The sequence below is a fragment of the Quercus robur genome, chromosome 3, assembly GCF_932294415.1.
Source record: "Quercus robur chromosome 3, dhQueRobu3.1, whole genome shotgun sequence".
NCBI classification, from domain to species: Eukaryota; Viridiplantae; Streptophyta; class Magnoliopsida; order Fagales; family Fagaceae; genus Quercus; species Quercus robur.
The window spans coordinates 1125102-1146472 of NC_065536.1; the positions used below are offsets into that span (position 1 = coordinate 1125102).

Consider the following 21371-nt stretch of genomic DNA (forward strand, 5'->3'; position numbering starts at 1 on the left):
AAAATAAAAGAAAATGTTAACCAGGCCGGTACTTATTAAGGTGTAAAAAAGACAAAAAAAAAAAAAGTATTAAAAAAAAAAACACCAAACAACAATCATAAAGTTAAAAAAATAAAATAAAACTATAAAAAGAAAAAAAAAAAAATATATATATATATATATATATATATATATTAACGGGCACCACAAGCACAACCAAAAACTAAATAAGCAAGAAAAAAAAAAAAAAAAAAAAAAGCTCACGTCAGACTCATCCTTCGTTGATAACAGCTGGCCAAAAGTTACTTTTTAAAATACTACTGTTCACTAATATGCCTAAAAACTGAAAAGAGACCAGATAGCTACTGCACATTAATAGTATTCTCCACATTGTTCTACAAGGTTTTGCTTAACTTGGGTTAACTTTACCAACTCGGATTACTTTTGAAGATTTATCATAGTTTAGTTCGTCTTTAAAGGACAGACTCCGAAGACAATAGAGAGGTTCCAAACAGAGGTCCAAAGTTTTAGGTCCCAAAAAATTAGAGAATTAAGGTCCAAAATAGAGGTTCAAAGAAGACAACTTTCCCCTCTCCCTGAGAATGACTTTTGTTGTCCTTCCTCTCTTGTAATCTTGCAACCTTTCCCTTACAGACTTTATCTTGTAACCTTTCAGTTTCAAAGACATATTTTACTTTGTAATTTTGTAACTCTTCAGACAGTGCGTATTTTCAAAGCTTGTATCAAAGACAGAAGTTTTATTCTAGTAAGATTTTACTAGTTTCTGTTTTCATTTTCAATACTCCGTTTTAACATATATTTACTTTGTAATCTTGTATCTCTTCAGACAGTGCTTATTCTCAAAGCTAGTATCAAAGACAGAAGTTTTCAGTTTTAATCAGAGACAGAAGTTTTATTCAAGTAAGATTTTACTAGTTTCTGTTTTCATTTTCCATTCTCGTTTTAACTTATTTTGAATATATCTATTTTGCTATTTTTTTCTTTATCATATGTTTTATCATTGTTTTTGCTTCCATATTACTGCTGTGCTCTCTCCTTGGTAGATAATGGTATCAGAGACATGAATGGTAGATGTATGAGTTTTATTTCTTTGCAATTAAGAAGTTACAAGGAACTGAGATTACTGTATAACCACTACAGTTTAAAATCAAACAAATTTCATAATTATTGAAAAACATTTCAAACTTTCTCTATATTTTTTTATTATATATGAATTTTAAAATTTTAATTAGTAGATTGCATTGAATGTTATTATTATATCTTACATGCTTGTGAGATTTTAAGAATATAAAAAATTAATAACTATATTATTAATTAAATATTTAAAATTTAAATTTTTGTGGGTTAAAATTTTGTATAAAAAATAAATTTATTGATTCAATGATAAATAATATTCAATTTAAATAAAATTTTATGGATGTTAAGAGTATAAACAACTACAAATAAATTTTTAAAATTTAATAAAATTTTTAGAAGAGTCTGTGAAGAAACATTTTCCTTTTGCTTTTTCATCTTGGCGAACACTCCACTAGTACTAGAACTTTAAAAAGTTCATTACCTTGTAAATAAGTGGAGAAATTCACTTCCCTTGAGGTTATGCTGGTGCCGTATAGTCGTACCATTTGTGGTACAATCGCTTGTGATGAGTCGTGAGCAGCAAAACAAATGATGATTGGTATAAAAAAAGTAAAAAAAAAAACATTAAATAGTATTTATAAAGTTGAAAAAATAAAATAAAGTTATTAAAACGAAAAAAATTGAAAAATAAAAAAAAGCTGTTAGCAGCAAACACAATTAAAAATAGTTTGGTATTTGTTTATTTTGTTAAAATTGAAATTTTTTTTATCAAAAATACATTTCATGAAATAATAAAGTGAAATTCATAAAAAATATTAAAAAATACAATAAAATTTATAAATTGTAACAAAAATAAATTAACAAAATTTGTCCTCAAGGTTTCTCAAAAAAAAAAAAAAAAAAAATAGTCCTCAAGAAAAAGAAATAAGCTTACGTCAGATTCATCCTTCGTTGATAACAGCTGGCCCTGCCTTTTGAATTATAGGGTGGATTCCAGTTGAGCTGGCTCTGCTTTTAGATTATGGACTGGATTCCAGTTTTTTGGATCATAGGGTGGATTCGAGTTGAGCTAGCTCTGCTTTTTAGATTATAGGCTGGATTCCAGTCACACTGGTGATGTACAATGTGGACTTATTCGTTGATTGATTAGAGCTGGCCTTCCTTTTGAGACATCAGAACGTGGGCCCTCAACTTCATTATTGCATGCACTTTGTGCAGCTACACTATTTGCTATTTGGGTTCTCCTTATATCATTTCACCATCTTCCTAGCTACTCTTCCAAAGCAAATTTCCATTTCCAAAGTATGGCTGCTGCTCTATTTTCTGCTGTCGTGGAGCGGCCTGGTTCATTCATTTCTTCACGGTTCACGTTGACTGTAACTGTTAAGGAAGACCTAATTTGAAATTTAAAATATTGTTGTGATATTTTTTATTTCCTAATTACTAGTAGAGTTCTTCCAGGGTATTATTTTGTAGGATTTTACTAATGTAAGCCCTAAGGGCACACAATAGTAAATCAATTTTGGAAAAAGTTTATCGGAAATTAAAAAAGTTTTGACAGTTTTTTCAATTTCCAATAAAACTTTTCCAAAACTGGATTTGTTAATGTGTGCCCCGGCACACATTAACCGGACCCTATTTTGTATAATACGACGTTTACTACAATTAGTTGAATATATAAATATATTATTTAACGTGGTGTCATATATAAAAAATAACATTTACTTTAGGTATTTTTTATTTTTTATAAAAAAAATTTTACAAAGTTTTTTTTTTTTTTTTTTTTTTTTTATCTTTTTATCTCTATAAATATATAATTCTATTATTTTTTGTGTGTTTGATTAATATTTTTTTAAGTAAATCATATTTTTCTAACTTCTATTATAGTGCGTTATATTTTATGCAACTATATTTTATAAGTTTTAAATTTATTATTCAAGTTTATCATCTATTAAAGAATAAGGAGATTATAATGAAAATCAAAACCTATCATAAAATTATAATGTTATCTTAACCAAAAATTAAAATGAAATTAAAGGAATAAAATATATAGATTTTATAATAATTTATTACTCAAACAATTGGTAGGCATATTCAAATTCATAATTTTAATTTGGTTATTTGTGAATCTAATTTAAAAGTAATATTTTCTGTGATTAATTAATATGTGTAATTTTAAATTTAAAGAGAAAATTTTGAATAAAAATTACGATGACTATTATGTTGCTCCTATGCAGTAACTATGAGTAAAAGTTATGTTATGTTAAAAAAACTTTAATGGACTTAATAATGCTCTTGAACAAGTTTAATTTCAACTAAGAATTTTAAAAAAAAAATTTCGAGTTTGAAATAAAAATCGAGCTTTGTGTTAAGCTTGATTTTGATAACAAAGTAAACAAACCAAATTTGAGTGCTATGGATATTACTTTTAATCACAATTGTCAGATCCCAACAAAATAAAACATCCTCAAAATTAATTTTCACTACCATAAATTAATTAAAAACCTTTATAAAAAGTAATAATAAAATCCACAATTTCGATGAAAAGAAACTACAACAGCCTTCTTCCAAGAAACCTCTGATTATTTGCAAGGAAGAGGAGACTTAAGCGTAGTCTTGCTTTCTGTGTGAACTGTGGCCAATTACTTTTTGAACCTTCTAGGTACCAGTTACACTCTTTACATTGCAACAATATCATGGAAATAAAACTTTCTAAGAACCATATCGACGGTCATTGCGGTCAAACTTTTACTTTGCAAAATCTCAATAGCTTTGACGAAACCAAAAATCTCTTCGTCAAGCTTTTAATATTTTAATTAAAAGTTGGCAAATTTATTGTAAAAATAACAAGAAAGTGTTTGGTTTGAGTTGTTTTGAATGATGTAACTCAAAATTCGTCACTCAAAAGCTCAAAAAACGTGAAGCCCATTAAATTTAGGGTTGTTTGGTCTAGTTTTTGGGTTATCATTTCTTGACTCTAAACTCAAAATAATGATGAAATAATATAATTGGAGGAATAAAAATAATATAGGGCCTGTTTGGTAAGTATCTTCTAATATATATTTTTACATTTTAAACAACATTACACATATTTTTATATATTTTTTCACCCACATATATAAAAAAAAATATCCGAACAATATTATTTAAACCCCCCTACGATACAAAACGGCACAATATAAATGGAGGAAAATTTTAAAATCTCAACTGTGAAAAATAAAAAGGTCTCCCAAGTTTTTCTTACCGACAAGAGATTAATGGTATTTCCATTATTAGGTTCTAAACTTATGTCTTTTCGTTAGGGTCCCATGCATTGGTGAGCCTAAAAGTGTGGAAATTCATATTACTTGTCGGTGGGTTGAAGAAAAGCTTGGATTGTGTGATAATGCGGCCCGCGCGTGGACTTCATTTACCAGAGTAGGCCCTCAGCCCTCTGGCTTTTGAGATAGTGGGTTCCACTTCCAAGGGGCAATAGACACGGCTTTTGCTTTTTTCACTTATTGGTTAGGTGGGGCTTCAATTATTTTGTTGAAGGACTTATAAGTAATTAAAATAAAATGAATAAAATGGTAGGTTTACGTGGATTATAATTTCACCTAGTGTCGCGTGATAAAATTAGTTGACATAATATAATATTAATACCTATAAATAATACTAAAAAAGTGAAATAAAATCTATAAATATTAAAAAAAATAGACTGAATTATAAAATAATATAAAAAAACCATACACGCCAAATTTACAATTCGTTGATGACAGCTGGCTCTACTTTTAAGATTATAGGGTGGATTACAGTGTGAACCGGTGATATACAGTGTGGACTTATTCATTGATTGACCAGAGCTGGCCTTGCTTTTGAGATATCAAAACGTGGGCCCTCATCTTCATTATTGCAAGCACTTTGAGCAGCTAGACTATTTGCTATTGCTATTTGGTTTCTCTTCAATAATCAACCGATTCACCATCTACCTACGTACTCTTACACAGGCTCTTCTTTTGTCTTGTGTTATCCAGCAAATTTCCATTTCCAAACTATGGCTGTTGCTCTAGTTTCTGCTATCGTGGAGCGGCTTGGTTCTTTAGCTTCTTCAGAGTTCAAGTTGACTGCAACTGTTAAGAAAGAAGTCCAAAAGCTTGCAAGAAAATTCTGTACCATTCGGGCAGTGCTCAATGATGCTGAGAAGAGGCAGCTGAAGGAGGAAGCTGTGAAGCTTTGGTTTGAGAACCTCGAAGGCGTATCGTACGAGATCGACAACGTGTTGGATGAGTGGAACACTGTCATGATCAAATCCGAGATTGAGAAACAACAAAAAGAATTCGAAGAAGAAGAAAAAGCTGAAACTAGTACTGCTAAGAAGAGGAAGGTATGGCCCCTCATCCCCAACTTCAATTCCTCAGTTCCTGATTGTTTTCAGCATCGTGATATTGCTCATAAGATAAAAGACCTTAACGAAAAATTAGATGAGATTATCAAAGAGAAGCAGATGTTCGGGTTTAAAGTGAGTGGGCCCATGGAAGAAGTATTTGAGAGACCAAAAACTACTTCTTATGTTGATGTGTCTGAAATTGTTGGTCGTGATAAGTATAAGAAAGATCTAGTGAGCATTCTATTGGACGAGGGTACTGAAAAAGAAAAACACCCCCGTGTCATCTCTTTGGTGGGCATGGGCGGTATTGGAAAAACTACTATTGCCCAATTAGCCTACAATGATAAGGAGGTGCAAGCCCATTTTGAGAAAAAAGCGTGGGTTTGTGTTTCGGATCCTTTCGATCAGTGCAAGGTTGCCAAAGAAATCCTTGAATCTGTTGAACGTCAGTCCCCCAACTTGACTGCATTGCAAAGTCTATTGGATGGAATTTGTGATAAAGTTCGGGGAAAAAAGTTTTTCCTAGTCTTGGATGATGTGTGGACCGAAGACTATGCGATGTGGCAGCCATTTAGAGATGCACTTAAAAGTTGTTGTTCCCAAGGTAGTGGAATTCTAGTCACCACACGTAAAGACCAAGTTGCAAAGATGATGGAAAGTGCAAATACGATCAAGTTGAACGAATTGTCTGAGGAAGATTGTTGGTTGGTGTTTAGTAAAATAGCATTTTTTGGTAAAGATCCTCAGGAACGTGAGCAACTAGAAGACTTTGGCAGACAAATATCAAAGAAGTGCAAAGGTTTGCCCCTTGCTGCAAAGACTCTAGGGAGTCTCATGTTCTTTAAGAAAAGTAGAGAAGAATGGAGGTATGTTTTGAATAACAATTTGTGGGAATTTGAAGATGTTGAAAGAGGTCTTTTTGTTCCGTTGTTATTGAGTTATTATGATTTGTCATCACCACTGAAACGGTGTTTCTCATATTGTGTTGTCTTTCCAAAAGATTATGTCTTTGATGTTGATATGTTGGTAGAGATGTGGATAGCACACGGATTTGTTGTGTCAAAGGGAAATATGGAGGTGGAAATCAAGGCACGAGAATACTTTGAAAATTTAGTCTTACGTTCTTTCTTCCAAGAATTCAGGAGATATGAAGGGCATGGCTCGTGGAGCACGAGGTACAAAATGCATGATATAGTGCATGACTTTGCACAATCAATTACTAAAGCTCGCCATTTGGGATATTCAACAGCATCCCAATTTCCTCCATCTGCTGATATATCCAAAAATCTACGCACTGTCATCTTTTTTAATCAATGTGATTATAACATGTCTAATTTAGTCCAGAATTTTAGCAGTTTACGGTTATTAACGACTGGTATAGAAATTCCAGATACAATAGGAAATTTAATACACCTAAGGTATCTCCGTTTGACTAGGTGCAAAAATGCTTGTTCTCGTAGCAATTGGGTATTGCCTGAAACTATATGTAATTTATGTAATTTACAATTTTTGAGGGTTGATTGTTATATTTTAATATTACCGCGGAAGATAGGTAAATTAATTAACTTAAGACTTCTTAGTGGAGGTCAATTAGTGATTCCAAGAGAGATTGGAAGATTGACTTCTCTTAGAACATTAGAGAGTGTCCTCATTAGTGATACGGATAGCGAAAGAGGTGAATTTGAAGGATTAAAAAATTTGAACCACCTTCGCGATTTGTCTCTATCTTTTGGTATGCAGCTTTTTCCACGGCCTAGAAGAACTGAGAGTAAGTTATTAATTTTTAATGCGTTAGAGCCACCTCAAGACTTGGAGAAGTTACGCATTAGTTATTACGGGGGCACCACAATGTCTCCTATTTGGTTGGCGTCTTTAACCAATTTGAAAGAGCTTCATCTCGAATTCGCCGTGGAGTTAATGAGTTTGCCTCCTTTGGGGAAGATTCTTCCGTGCCTCGAATCATTAACTATAACGCGTGCGGATAGTTTGGGAAAAGTGGGAGTTGAATTTTTGGGAATAGAATCTGAAAACAAGAAAGAAGACATAAAAATATTCCCAAATTTGAAATCTCTCTCCTTTATGTGGTTGAATGAGTGGGAAGAATGGAGCGGGATTGGAGGAAAAGAAGACGAAGACTGTATTACTATAATGCCACGTCTTCAAAAGTTGATACTTAGCTCCTGCATAAAGTTAAAGTCGTTGCCGGATTTCCTGCGTACAACTCCATTGAAGGAATTGGAGATCTTTGACTGCCCAATTATCAAGAAACGTTGCCAAAGAGAGACAGGCGAGGACTGGCACAACATTTCTCACATCCCAATCATCAAATTAGCTGATTATCCTGAGGATATGACGAGGTAACTCGTTCTGCTTCTTCTTCTTTTATTTTCTGGTTAAAATTCCCACGGAAAATAAATTACTAACAACGCAGATTGATGAAATTTAACATATTCACATAAATTTGAATTAAAGCGGTTTGTTGTTGTTGCTTAGATTCAGCTATATTGTGATGGATCCAAAATTGCTTGATGGGTTTACTAAAATTTCACAAATAATTTAAAAAAATAAAAGGCTGGAATTTTAGATAGATTAATCAAATGAACAGTGTCACCGAATTTTAACTCATTTGCATTTAAAAGTGAACAACTCAAATCAAATGCCTACCTCTTTCTATGTCATTTGCGGTTTAATATTTCGATGGGTCTGGCTCATTTTCTTGATTTCGGTACACTAATCTCAAATAACTCGTATGGTTTTCTTTAGGGATTCGGATTCGGATTTGGAAATGTCCTCGGATTCTGAAACTAACTTGGATTCTGATACGGATAGGTAACTTTTTCCTACTTATTTCATCCTCTTTAATTTGCCTTTTAATATTTATATGGGTCTTGCTCATTTTCTTGATTTCAGGGAACATGCCGAGGATGAGGAAGAGGAGGACGAAATCGATGAGGAGGATGAAGACGATTCGGATTGGTAACTTTTTCTACTTATTTCATCCTCTTTCTATTTCATTTGCTTTTTAATATTTACATGGGTCTTGCTCATTTTCTTGATTTCAGGGAACATGCCGAGGATGAGGAAGAGGAGGAAGAAATCGATGAGGAGGATGAAGACGATTCGGATTGGTAACTTTTTCTACTTATTTCATCCTCTTTCTATTTCATTTGCTTTTTAATATTTACATGGGTCTTGCTCATTTTCTTGATTTCAGGGGGAATAAACAATGACCTTTCGTAATTTTATCAAATTTTGGCAAAACTCACAACGACACTGTCAGCAATGTCGTTGACCTGACCCGAATTTGCGGGTTTTGGGTGAGAGATCTTTTAGGTTGACCTTATCGTGTTGTGTTGCAAGTCGGGTTTGAACTTGACTCAACCCGGACTGTGCTCAGCCCTAGACATAGCTAAAGAAAAAGGGAAAATTACCTTTTACTACCTTAAGTATACTATGATTATACTTTGCACACCAGTTACATGTATAATAATAAAAAAAAAGAATCACATTTTAGCCAATCAAAGCTTAAAATTTATTACATCAAGCCATAAAAAATTGGGAAAAAATACATTGTTGCTACAGTATTCATGTAAATTTATACTGACATTATTTATGAACTTGACTTGATCCGGACTGTGCTCAGCCCTAGACATAGCAAAAGAAAAAGGGAAAATTACCCTTTACTACCCTAAGTATACTATGATTACACTTTGCACACCAGTTACATGTATAATAAAAAAAAAAAGAATCACATTTTAACCAATCAAAGCTTAAAATTCATTACATCAAGCAATGCAAAATTGTGAAAAAATACATTGTTGCTACAGTATTCATGTAAATTTATACTGACATTATTTATTTTGCTTTAGTTTTTCTATTATTTCTTTATGTGTCCCGATGATAAAGGAAACAAGTAGATAGTGGTTGTGTGTGAAGAAAGAAATAATAATTAAAAAAATCAAGAAAAACTGATATTTTAATAAAATATAGTGCAAAGTAGATAAGAGCACTAAATGCGGTGTCTACAAGGAGTATGATATGTCGGAGATATGAAAATTAATTAATTAATTAATATCTGTTTTTATATTTATTTTTGACACAATTTATATTTATGTTAGGGTACCATCCCAAGCACGGGCACAACATGTTATGGGATACAAGGATACAACATTTCTTGACAAACAAGAGCACAAAATGTTGGAGATACGGTAATTAATTAATTAATATTTATTTTTAAATATATTTTTACCCAATTTATATTTATTTTAGGTTTTAAAAGAGAACAACTCAAATCAAATCAAATGCCTACCTCATTTGCATTTAAAAGTGAACAACTCATATGGTTTTAAAAGTGCACAACGCAAATCAAATGCCTACCTCTTTCTATTTCATTTGCCGTTTAATATTTATATGGGCCTGGCTCATTTTCTTGATTTCGGTACACTAATCTCAAATAACTCATATGGTTTTCTTTAGGGATAGGGATTCGGATTTTGAAGCGTCCTCAGATTCTAATATGGATTGGTAACTTTTTCTACTTATTTCATCCTCTTTCTATTTCATTTGCTGTTTAATATTTACATGGGTCTTGCTCATTTTCTTGATTTTAGGGGAATAAACAATGACCTTTTGTAATTTTATCAAATTTTGGCAAAACTCACAATGACACTGTCAGCAATGTCGTTGACCTGACCTGAATTTGCGGGTTTTGGTTGAGAGATCTTTTAGGTCGACCTTATCGTGTTGTGTTGCAAGTCGGGTTTGAACTTGACTCGACCCGGACTGAGCTCAGACCTAGACATAGCAAAAGAAAAAGGGGAAATTACCCTTTACTACCCTAAGTATACTATGATTACTCTTTGCACACCAGTTACATGTATAATAATAAAAAAAAAAGAATCACATTTTAGCAAATCAAAGCTTAAAATTCATTACATCAGGCCATGCAAAATTGTGAAAAAAAATACATTGTTGCTTTAGTATTCATGTAAATTTATACTGACATTATTTATTTTGCTTTAAGTTTTTTATTATTTCTTTACGTGTCCCGATGATAAAGGAAAAGAGTAGATAGTGGTTGTTGTGTGTGAAGAAAAAAATAATAATTAAAAAAAAAGAAAAACTGATATTTTAATGAAATATAGTGCAAAGTAGATAAGAGCACTAAATGCGGTGTCTACAAGGAGTATGATATGTCGGAGATATGACAATTAATTAATTAATTAATATCTGTTTTTATATATATTTTTGACACAATTTATATTTATTTTAGGGTACCATCCCAAGCATGGGCACAACACGTTACGGGATACGAGGATACAACATTTCTTGACAAACAAGAGCACAAAACGTCGGAGATACGGTAATTAATTAATTAATTAATTAATATTTATTTTTATATATATCTTTACACAATTTGTATTTATTTTAGGTTTTAAAATTAACAACTACAAAATGTTTATACATTATAATTCAATTTAACAAATAAATAAAATAATGCTAAGAAACTGGCCAAAGAATCATTTGGGTTTTGATGGAGCTTTTAAGCTGGGCTTAAATCTGCGTGGAGTTGAGTACTTAAATCGTCGGTAGCAAGTTACTTGAAATTTCTTCTTATTTTAGAATAAGAATTTATTTTTCCTGTTTTAAGTAAACATTTTATTTTTATTTTTTCCACTTCAGATTTTTTATTTTAATCCCAATTTTATTTAAATTTTATTTTTTCATTATTTTAATTATTATTATTCCTTTCACTTTTCAAAACACCTACTTTACTTTGTCACAAGTATCAACTATCAAGAAACAAAAATTTAAAAAAAAAAAATTGGAAATGAATAGTGTGGGGCCCGAAATCTGAGGTCCCAGCCCACTTTGTATATTAGGCCCAAAGCCTAGGTCGAGGAGCCCTACTGGCGAGGAGGTATGATGAAAGCCCCTTAAAGGCCCAAGGATGCGGCCGAGGACGATCTCACGCTCAATACCTCACAAAACGCCTGAAGAAAAGGACAAACTCAGTATAAGAGCAATACAAGGGAGAAGGCTGTCAACATCGTAATGTGGAGCCCTGCACCTGACAAGCCCATACTCCAGACCATGCTATTTAACTTTTCCCAACTACTCTGACGTATGGATTGATAGGACGAGTCATTACCCCAAAGAGGAAAAACTGACATGTAGATGAAAAACGGGAAGGAAACACTGGTATAAAAGGGGAGGAGGATCCCACAAAGAAGGGGGGGGGGAAGAATGTGATGCTCCTCGGACTAAGTCCGAGGACTCAAACCCTCCGAGCCACACCGATGTGAAGCCAAGCTATTCTGGCTAAGCCTACCTTCGTATGAGCTTCCATGAAAATCACGACCAAACTGCCGTCAAACGACCAAGGTCCAGCCTTTCTAGCCCACTCTCTATGAATTGTATTGTTTGGGCCTTTTACATACGAGCCTAATATCATTCTTGGGTCGCAGAATAATTGTGTCCCTACAATTGGCGCCGTCTGTGGGAAAGGCTTACGCGTTGGCACAGGTGGCAGTGGAGTTGAGCCTCTGTCAAGCAAAGGTCTGCGAAGGTTCCTCCATTTCCAGCGACATGCTGTTATTGCTCCGACATGAATTTCCGCTAGGGGCTACGCCTCGCAGTACCAATGACACGGGCAATTCTAGGGGCTTCTAACATCAAGCTAACTCCCCCCACCCTGGTCGAGGGGCTAACTTTCGAAAAACAAATAAATAAATGAACGAATACAAGTTTTGGATAGAATCAAGGCCTTGTATAGTTCTCGGACTCAAGCCTCTGGGGAAACCAACTACTTTGAAAAAAAAAACTACAAGTTTTGGACAGAACCAAGGCCTTGTATGGTCCTTGAACTCAAGCCTCTGGGGAAACCAACTACTTAGAAGAAAAATTACAAGTTTTGGACAGAATCAAGGCCTTGTATGGTCCTCAGACTCAAGCCTCTGGGGAAACCAACTACTTTGAAGAAAAATTACAAGTTTTGGACAGAACTAAGGCCTTGTGTGGTCCTCGGACTCAAGCCTCTGGGGAAACCAACTACTTTGAAGAAAAACTACAAGTTTTGGACAGAACCAAGGCCTTGTATGGTCCTCGGACTCAAGCCTCTGGGGAAACCAACTATTTAGGAAACCAACAACTTAGAAGAAAAACTACAAGTTTTGGACAGAACCAAGGTCTTGTATGGTCCTTGGACTCAAGCCTCTGGGGAAACCAACTACTTTGAAAAAAAAAAATTACAAGTTTTGGACAGAACCAAGGCCTTGTATGGTCCTCGGACTCAAGCCTCTGGGGAAACCAACTACTTAGAAGAAAAACTACAAGTTTTGGACAGAACTAAGGCCTTGTATGGTTCTCGGACTCAAGCTTCTGGGGAAACCAATTACTTTGAAAAAAAAAAAACTACAAGTTTTGGACAGAACCAAGGCCTTGTATGGTCCTCGAATTCAAGCCTCTGGGGAAACCAACTACTTTGAAAAAAAAAAACTACAAGTTTTGGACAGAACCAAGGCCTTGTATGGTTGTCGGACTTAAGCCTTTGGGGAAACCAACTACTTTGAAAAAAAAAAAAAAAAAACTACAAGTTTTGGACAGAACCAAGGCCTTGTATGGTTCTCGGACTCAAGCCTCTAGGGAAACCAACTACTTTGAAAAAAAAAAAAAAAAAAAACTACAAGTTTTGGATAGAACCAAGGCCTTGTATGGTCCTCGGACTCAAGCCTCTGGGGAAACCAACTACTTAGAAGAAAAACTACAAGTTTTGGACAGAACCAATGCCTTGTATGGTCCTCGGACTCAAGCCTCTGGGGAAACCAACTACTTAGAAGAAAAACTACAAGTTTTGGACAGAACCAAGGCCTTGTATGATTCTCGGACTCAAGCCTCTGGGGAAACCAACTACTTAGAAGAAAAACTACAAGTTTTGGACAGAACCAAGGCCTTGTATGATCCTCGGACTCAAGCCTCTAGGGAAACCAACTACTTTGAAAAAAAAAAAAAAAAAAAAAAAACTACAAGTTTTGGATAGAATCAAGGCTTTGTATGGTCCTCGGACTCAAACCTCTGGGGAAACCAACTACTTAGAAGAAAAACTACAAGTTTTGGACAGAACCAAGGTCTTGTATGGTCCTCAGACTCAAGCCTCTGGGGAAACCACCTACTTAAGAGGAAAAATGCAGGGTTTGGACACAACCTGGACGTTATATGGCCCTTAGAATCTACCTCGGAGAAGAGATACCCATTGATAGTTGGGTTAATCCCTAGACTGAATGAAATCCCCAGCCTACCCTCGGATCCTCAATGCCAAGGGAATTGGTGCAACTGTTATAGGGTTAGGTGTTATCAAAAACACGGCCAAAGTCCATCACTGCTCGGCAACCCTCTTGGATAGTATATTTAGAGTTTATCGTTCTCGGACGGTCGCCTCTCATGCATTACGGAGCATTCAGCTGTTATCTCGGTTAGTTTCATGAGTTTAATCTACTGGGAATTATCATTATTATACTTGATAATGTTGATAAATTCAAATTAGTAGGGTTCTGTTTCAAGGTTTCCTGCTCTAAGTATCATTAAAGGAAAATACACATGTAGCACACCCATTCACAAAATAATTGCTGCAGAAAGGAAAAATATTTAGAAAGAAATAAATTCATCTTTTATTAAGACAAAGAAATAGTACAACGTACAATGAAAGAGCTTGAATAAGCTTACACTAAAACTAACTACATAAGCGAAAAGAAAAGATACAAGGAAATGAAAAAAAAGCCGAAGAAGAGGTGCAGAGAAGAGGGATGCTGCCGTTCCAAGATGTTGTCTAAGGAAACCATTCCTCAATACTTTTACATGCCTATAACTCAGGCAACAAAAGAGCCCAGCTTGGGGCTTGCACCGTAGAAGAAAAGGTGCAGAGAGCCCAACTTCGGGCTAGCACCGTTGAAGAAAAGGTGCAGGGAGCCAGAAGTTGATGAGCCTCCATATAACCACGCCTGCGATAGAGCAGACGGCGCTGATGGCGGAAAACCTTAAATCTGACGCACCAAGGATCTGATGCGATCAGTACCTGCTTCAGATTTTGACTGAAAGAGGGAGAAATACCATTTCCCCCTTGTCGAAATGGAGGATTATCTTGAATCTGTGCCTCCCCTGTCCAGACCACATCACCTTGAGTCTCGGAAGGACCCGGTGCCTCTGTGGAGGGTGTAGCCGCATCATCCCTACCCGTACCTCAAACATATTGCACTAAGGGAGGATAACACTAGATATGGAAACTGTGATTATGGCTGAAGGATTGTGATTTTGGAGGGAGCCGAAGGGTTTATATGCAAGGGGAGTGACCCCCTATCCTATTTATATAGAGAGCGAACCGGTGGCATTTAATCCATGCAAGTTTCCAATAAGTGCTACAGACAAGACGGTCCTAGCACAATTTCCAACACCATCTGCAACCGCAAGGTTTGAATAACCTCGTGAAGGAATCGTATTAATGGCGCGCCTTGAACACTGAAACGTTGAGGACGCCGCGCGAGAAAACCTAGAGGGATGTCTCACAAATTTGGTGCGCCCCCCATGCAAACGAAAAAACCCCAGCATTAAAGAAATGTTGAGCTGGGCCAATTGTGGTTTGGGCCTAACATTACCAAAACCCTCCTCCCCAACAACAAGGTCGGGCAGTAGGATTTTGAGGGGCTATTGTGGGGCCCGAAATCTGAGGTCCCAGTCCACTTTGTATATTGGGCCCAAAGCCCAGGCCGAGGAGCCCTACTGCCGAGGACGTATGATGAAAGCCCCTTAAAGGCCCAAGGATGCGGCCGAGGACGATCTCACGCTCAACACCTCACAAAACGCCTGAAGAAAAGGACAAACTCAGTATAGGAGCAGTACAAGGGAGAAAGCTGCCAACACCGTAATGTGGAGCCCTGCACCTGACAAGCCCATACTCCAGACCATGCTATTTAACTTTTCCCAACCACTCTGACGTATGGATTGATAGGACGAGTCATTACCCCAAAGAGGAAAAACTGACACGTAGATGAAAAACGGGAAGGAAACACTGGTATAAAAGGGGAGGAGGATCCCACAAAGAAGGGGGGGGGGAAGAATGTGATGCTCCTCGGACTAAGTCCGAGGACTCAAAACCTCCGAGCCACACCGATGTGAAGCCAAGCTATTCTGGCTAAGCCTACCTTCGTATGAGCTTCCATGAAAATCACGACCAAACCGCCATCAAACGACCAAGGTCCAGGCTTTCTAGCCCACTCTCTATGAATTGTATTGTTTGGGCCTTTTACATACGAGCCCAATGTCATTCTTGGGTCGCTGAATAATTGTGCTCCTACAAATAGTGTTCCTTAAAGATAGGAAGCAAGTATAGTTAAAACTCATCTTTGGGAGTGAAATAGGTATGCTAATGTAGATATATTTTTTGGTGTTTTTTAATTTTGCTTATTCATAATCACCCCCTTAACCTTAAAACCAAATTCTAATATACAACACTGGACAAGAGAATATGTTTGATAGGGAAAGATTATAAAGTCACTAATGCCATTGCCCCCCTCGAAAAAGAAAAAAAAAACTAATGCCATTGCCTACATTCAAATCATAATTGATACCTTAAATAAAGTTGAATTTGAATTTCAGTTTAGTAATAGGCAAGAAAACAGAAAGTCCATCAATTAAAAATGGATATTTTTTTTCTTCTTAAATGAACATTTATTTAGGATAAAAATTTCTTTTAATTAAAATACTCGAACAAGTGCATATCATATTTTATCATCGTTAATTTTTTAGAAAGAAATAATAATGTGAAACAGTATATATATGATGTATCAATTTTAGTTTTTTAAAAGTATCTGATGATATGTACTTATATTCTTAATAAAGTGTTCTAAAAAAATTATTTTTAATATAGATTGCCTTCTTTTATTCTTAATAAGGATGTAATTGTATATGTTTATATCCTTTTAAAAAAAAAAAAACGAAAATTTAAGCTTTAGTTAGTTCAAATGCTTTTTTTTTTTGAATAACTTTGACTCTTTAATAAAATGAATCGGCCATAAATTTTTTAAACTTGCATCCATAATCTTACTGTACACTTAAATTTTTAAAAATTTCTTAGTGTACCTTTCCAATTAAGGCTGATTCCACCTCACGTGGATTTGCAAATTCAAAGAGACAAAGTCTAAATGAAATGTGCAAGATTAGGAAGTTAACAAAATGATATAGTTCCCGTTTGGATTGGCGTTTTGCACGTCTGCGTTTGAAAATCAGTGTTTCGTTCCTTTTTTTTTTTGTTCCAGCTGCACTATTCGACCAAGTCGTGCACTGTTCACGGGTCTCACAAATTCCACTTTTCAATCACTTTTTTATTAAAAATGGGTCCCACGGCACTATTCACATATTTAAAAATTATTTCGTTACAGTGTTTTCAGTTTTAGCAAAAATAAGCTCAATCCCAACAGACCCATAATCAGCATTTACCTATCAAAAAAAAAAAAAAAAAAGCATGCTTCTTATTGGGGGTCTTTGAAGTTGAAATTTAACTGCTGATTTGGAGGAAAATAAATTTTCCTAATGTCAGTTTTCAAAAAACTCATTAAAACCCTATATTTTCCATACTGGTTTTTAAGATTCAAATTCCCAAAACGGATGTCTAAGGAAAGAAACATGATGAGTGCGTTTGGATTGCACTGAAAGTTGCTGAATTTGTGGCTGCGTTTTCCAGTTTTTTTTTTTTTTTTTTTTTTCTCTCTCTCAGCCGCACTATTTGACCAAGTCCACTGTGAACAGTGCATTCGTGCACGGTTTACGGACCCACAAATTCCACTTTTTATCAACTTTTTCATTAAAAATGGGTCCCACGATATTATTTACACATTTAAAAATTATTTTGCTACAGTGTTTTCAGTTTCAGTTTTCAGTTTCAGCAAAAATAAGCTTAATCCAAACGGACCCGATATGTCAACTATATTCAAGAAGGAAAGAAAACGTAATATAGTACACCCTTAAAGAAAAGAAAAAAGAAGAAAAAAATGAGGTGTTGACCCAACCCAAAACCCAAATTACCCACCCGAGAACTGACCTGACTCGAATTTGCGGGTCTTGAGTGAGAGATCCTTCAGGTCAACTTTATAGTGTTGTGTTGCAAGTCAGGTTTGAACTTGACTCGACCTGGACTATGCTTAGCCCTAGACATAGCAAAAGAAAAAGGGAAAATTACCCTTTACTACCTTAAATATACTATGATTACACTTTGCACACCAATTACATGTATAATAATAATAAGAAAAAAAGTATCACATTTTAGCCAATCAAAAATTAAAATTCACAACATCATGCCATGCAAAATTGAGAAAAAATACATTGTTGCTATAGTATCGATGTAAATTGATATTGGCATTATTCATTTTGTATTAGTTTTTTTATTATTTCTTTACGTGTCCTGGTGATAAAGGAAAAGAGTAGATAGTGGTTGTTGTGTGTGAAGAAAAAAATAATAATTAAAAAAATCAAGAAAAACTGATATTTTAATGAAATATAGTGCAAAGTAGATAAGAGCACTAAATGTGGTGTCTACAAAGAGTATGATATGTTGGAGATATGACAATTAATTAATTAATTAATATCTGCTTTTATATATATTGTTGACATAATTTATATTTATTTTAGGGTACCATCCCAAGCACGGGCACAACATGTTATGGGATACGAGGATACAACATTTCTTGACAAACAAGAGCACAGAACGTCGGAGATACGGTAATTAATTAATTAATATTTATTTTTAAATAATTTTTACACAATTTATATTTATTTTAGGTTTTAAAATTAACAACAAAATGTTTATACATTATAATTCAATTTAACAAATAAATAAAATAATGCTAAGAAACTGGCCGAAGAATCATTTGTGTTTTGATGGAGCTTTTAAGCTGGGCCTAAATCTGCGTGGAGTTGAGTACTTAAATCGTTGGTAGCAAGTTACTTAAAATTTCTTCTTATTTTAGGATAAGAATTTATTTTTTCTGTTTTAAGTAAACATTTTTTCTTTTTTTCCACTTCAGATTTTTTTATTTTAATCCCAATTTTTTTTTTCATTATTTTAATTATTATTATTCATTTCACTTTTCAAAACACCTGCTTTACTTTGTCACAAGTATCAACTATCAGGAAACAAAATTAATAAATTTTTTTTTTGGAAATGAATAGTGTTCCTTAAAGATAGGAAGCAAGTATAGTTAAAACTCATCTTTGGGAGTTAAATAGGTATGCTAATGTAGATATATTTTTTGGTGTTTTTTAATTTTGCTTATTCACAATCACCTCCTTAACCTTAAAACCAAATTCTAATATACAACATTGGACAAGAGAATATGTTTGATAGGGAAAGATTATAAAGTCACTAATGCCATTGCCCCTCTCGAAAAAAAAAAAAAAAAACTAATGCCATTGCCAACATTCAAATCATAAGTGATATCGGAAATAAAGTTGAATTTGAATTTCAGTTTAATAATAGGTAAGAAAATAGAAAGTCCATCAATTAAAAATGGATATTTTTTTCTTCTTAAATGAACATTTAATTAGGATAAAAATTTCTTTTAATTAAAATACTCGAACAAGTGTGAAAGTTCAAAAACGTGTACAAAACACCTTTGAACGTTTAGACCCCCAAAATACAACTTAACCAATTCAAGCAATATGTCAAACAACTAGTGTGCGGAAACTTAACACATGCTATAATATGAAATTGGTTATAAACTATCTAAGCCATAACAAAATAAAATCCACAGCAGATAATTAAAAGGCAAAGATAGAGAGGAAGGAAGATGCAAACACAAAGACAACACGCGATGTGTTATTGAAGAGGAAACCGAAGTCCTCGGCGAAAAACCTCTCCGTCGCCCTTCAAGCGGTAATCAATCCACTAGAAAATACAGTTGGGATACAAGGACAGCAATATACCCTCCAAGCCTAATCTACCCAGTGCACCTAAGCCCTCCAAGCTTCTTGCTCCAACGAGGTTGCGCCGAACCTTTTTCTTTTCTAGCTTCCCGGATTCCGCTACTAGACCGTAGCATCAACCAATGAAGATTGGTTCCTTCCTAACTGCTTCCCAGAAAGCCAAACAACTGTCTCACAGTGATGATGATGGTGAGAACCAGGTTTGGTATAATGCCTCTCAAGGATTTGACAATGGAGAGGAAGAGAGTTGAGGAATTTGAAGAGACTCTAAGGTAGAGATTGTGGGTGAAGCAATCTGGTTTTTCTTTAGGGTTTCTCTCTCAAAATTCTCTCTGGAAGCTCTCTTTCAATCGTGGGTAAAAGGGGTATTTATACTGGAGTGGGAGAGGAATGTGAAACGTCAGATTTTACAAAACAGGGGTGGCTCGCGGCTTGACTAAGTCGCGAGATCCAGTCGCGAGTTAACCGTATGGCCAGTTGTCCTGTTTTGTCCTGTAGTGCTCCAGCTAGCATGACTGTTCATCTTCCAGCATGCTTGGCACGTGTGCTGCTTTTGGCGGCTTGCAGCCGCGAGTCACCCGGGAGTCCCAGCCGCGAGTCTCTGTTTTCTTGCACACTCTTGAGCAATCTTCACTCTATCTCACTCACTACCCTTACAACAAACCCACCTAAATACAGGATTACTAAATGCTGAATTACAAGCAAATTTGGCACGGAATAAAACCAATTAGATGGTTGAATAAATTCAACCTTACAATCTCCCCCTTTGGCTATTCCGTGACAAAACCCTAAAATAGACTCTAGACTTAACATGTGAGTTGGGAACAGTTGAACAAAACTCACTCACACCTAACTCTAGAAGCTGTGAAGCACTTGAATCATATGAACATAATACTCTTGAAACACAACAATACACCATGATCATTGTAAGCAGAAAATTATAAATGCATATGAAACAGGCAATATGTGATCAAGCAAAGATGGAGTTAATAAACAAACCATGGCTTGATCAACCAAGTGAACACCACAAGGTAGTGATCACAGTGCTCATTCACACTTGGAATGAACACAAGGACATACAAGTTAACAAGCACAAGGCAAGACACTTGTATGCTCAACACTCAACCAATGCGTAACACACAAGGCATATGCATCTAGGAACAATCCTACAAGGGCACAAGAGTGACAGTACATAAACCACAATGCAGAACATTTAGATTAAAGTACTGATTTCAACATAGCATAAAGGCTGCATAAAGCAAGGTACATACCATAAAGCCTACAAACTATGCATAAAACATTAACCCTAAAAGCTTACAAAAGCACATGGGTACAAAAACAAAAACATCCTGAATAACATCATCAAAATATATTAAAGATTAAACCAAGAGTATAAGTAATGAGTTAGAAACAACTATACACAAAATACCCAAAAACATAAGCATATATAAACAAAGTTTCTGAATTTGATAACTTTGACAACTCCCCCTCAACACATTACTCCCCCTTAAGAGCTGCTTTTCTGCTTCTCAATCATCAATGACATTATCAACAGAATGAAACTTCTTCCCCTTTTTGACAGGAATGGCCAAAGGGTCACTGTTCAGGCTGAGTGGTTAAGCTGTCAAGTTTTGCAGACAAGACATCAATCTGGTCCTGCATGGCTCTCATCCGCTCAGAGTGCTCAGTCTGGACTTCCCTGATCCCATCAAGTCTTTCCAGAATGATTTGGAAAGCATCTGGAGGTGTATCTGAAGAAGTTGAAGCTCTAGACCTTTTGCCACTCCTCCTAGGTGTTGAGGTTGATGCATGCCCTGCTGCCTCTGCTTCAGTCTCTATTGGGACACCCTCTCCTTCATCACCTTCATCTTCTTCTCCCGGAAGCCTAACACTTATCCTTTTGCAGGTAAGCTTGTTAATTGCAGAGGGTGTGGACATGGGACTGATGTCTTGAGGGATT

The 21371-nt window shown here is 35.2% G+C and overlaps 1 protein-coding gene across 4 annotated transcripts in view; it reads left to right on the top strand.

Moving 5' to 3' along the window:
* The first annotated feature begins 316 nt into the window (after positions 1–316).
* Positions 317–21371, top strand: part of LOC126716602 (disease resistance protein RGA2-like) — a 49715-nt gene continuing 28660 nt past the window's right edge. For 2 of the 4 annotated variants that reach the window (XM_050417434.1, XM_050417436.1), the window contains exons 1-9: positions 317–745; positions 827–900; positions 5091–7800; positions 8207–8272; positions 8354–8419; positions 8506–8571; positions 9562–9651; positions 9920–9967; positions 10716–10805. In XM_050417434.1, the coding sequence (XP_050273391.1) occupies positions 5111–7800; positions 8207–8272; positions 8354–8419; positions 8506–8571; positions 9562–9651; positions 9920–9967; positions 10716–10805 (3116 nt within the window). In that variant the 5' untranslated portion in view covers positions 317–745; positions 827–900; positions 5091–5110. Of the gene's footprint in view, positions 746–826; positions 901–5063; positions 7801–8206; positions 8273–8353; positions 8420–8505; positions 8572–9561; positions 9652–9919; positions 9968–10715; positions 10806–18118; positions 18209–21371 lie in introns of those variants that run through there. The other 2 variants (XM_050417433.1, XM_050417437.1) reach the window with 2 other exon arrangements.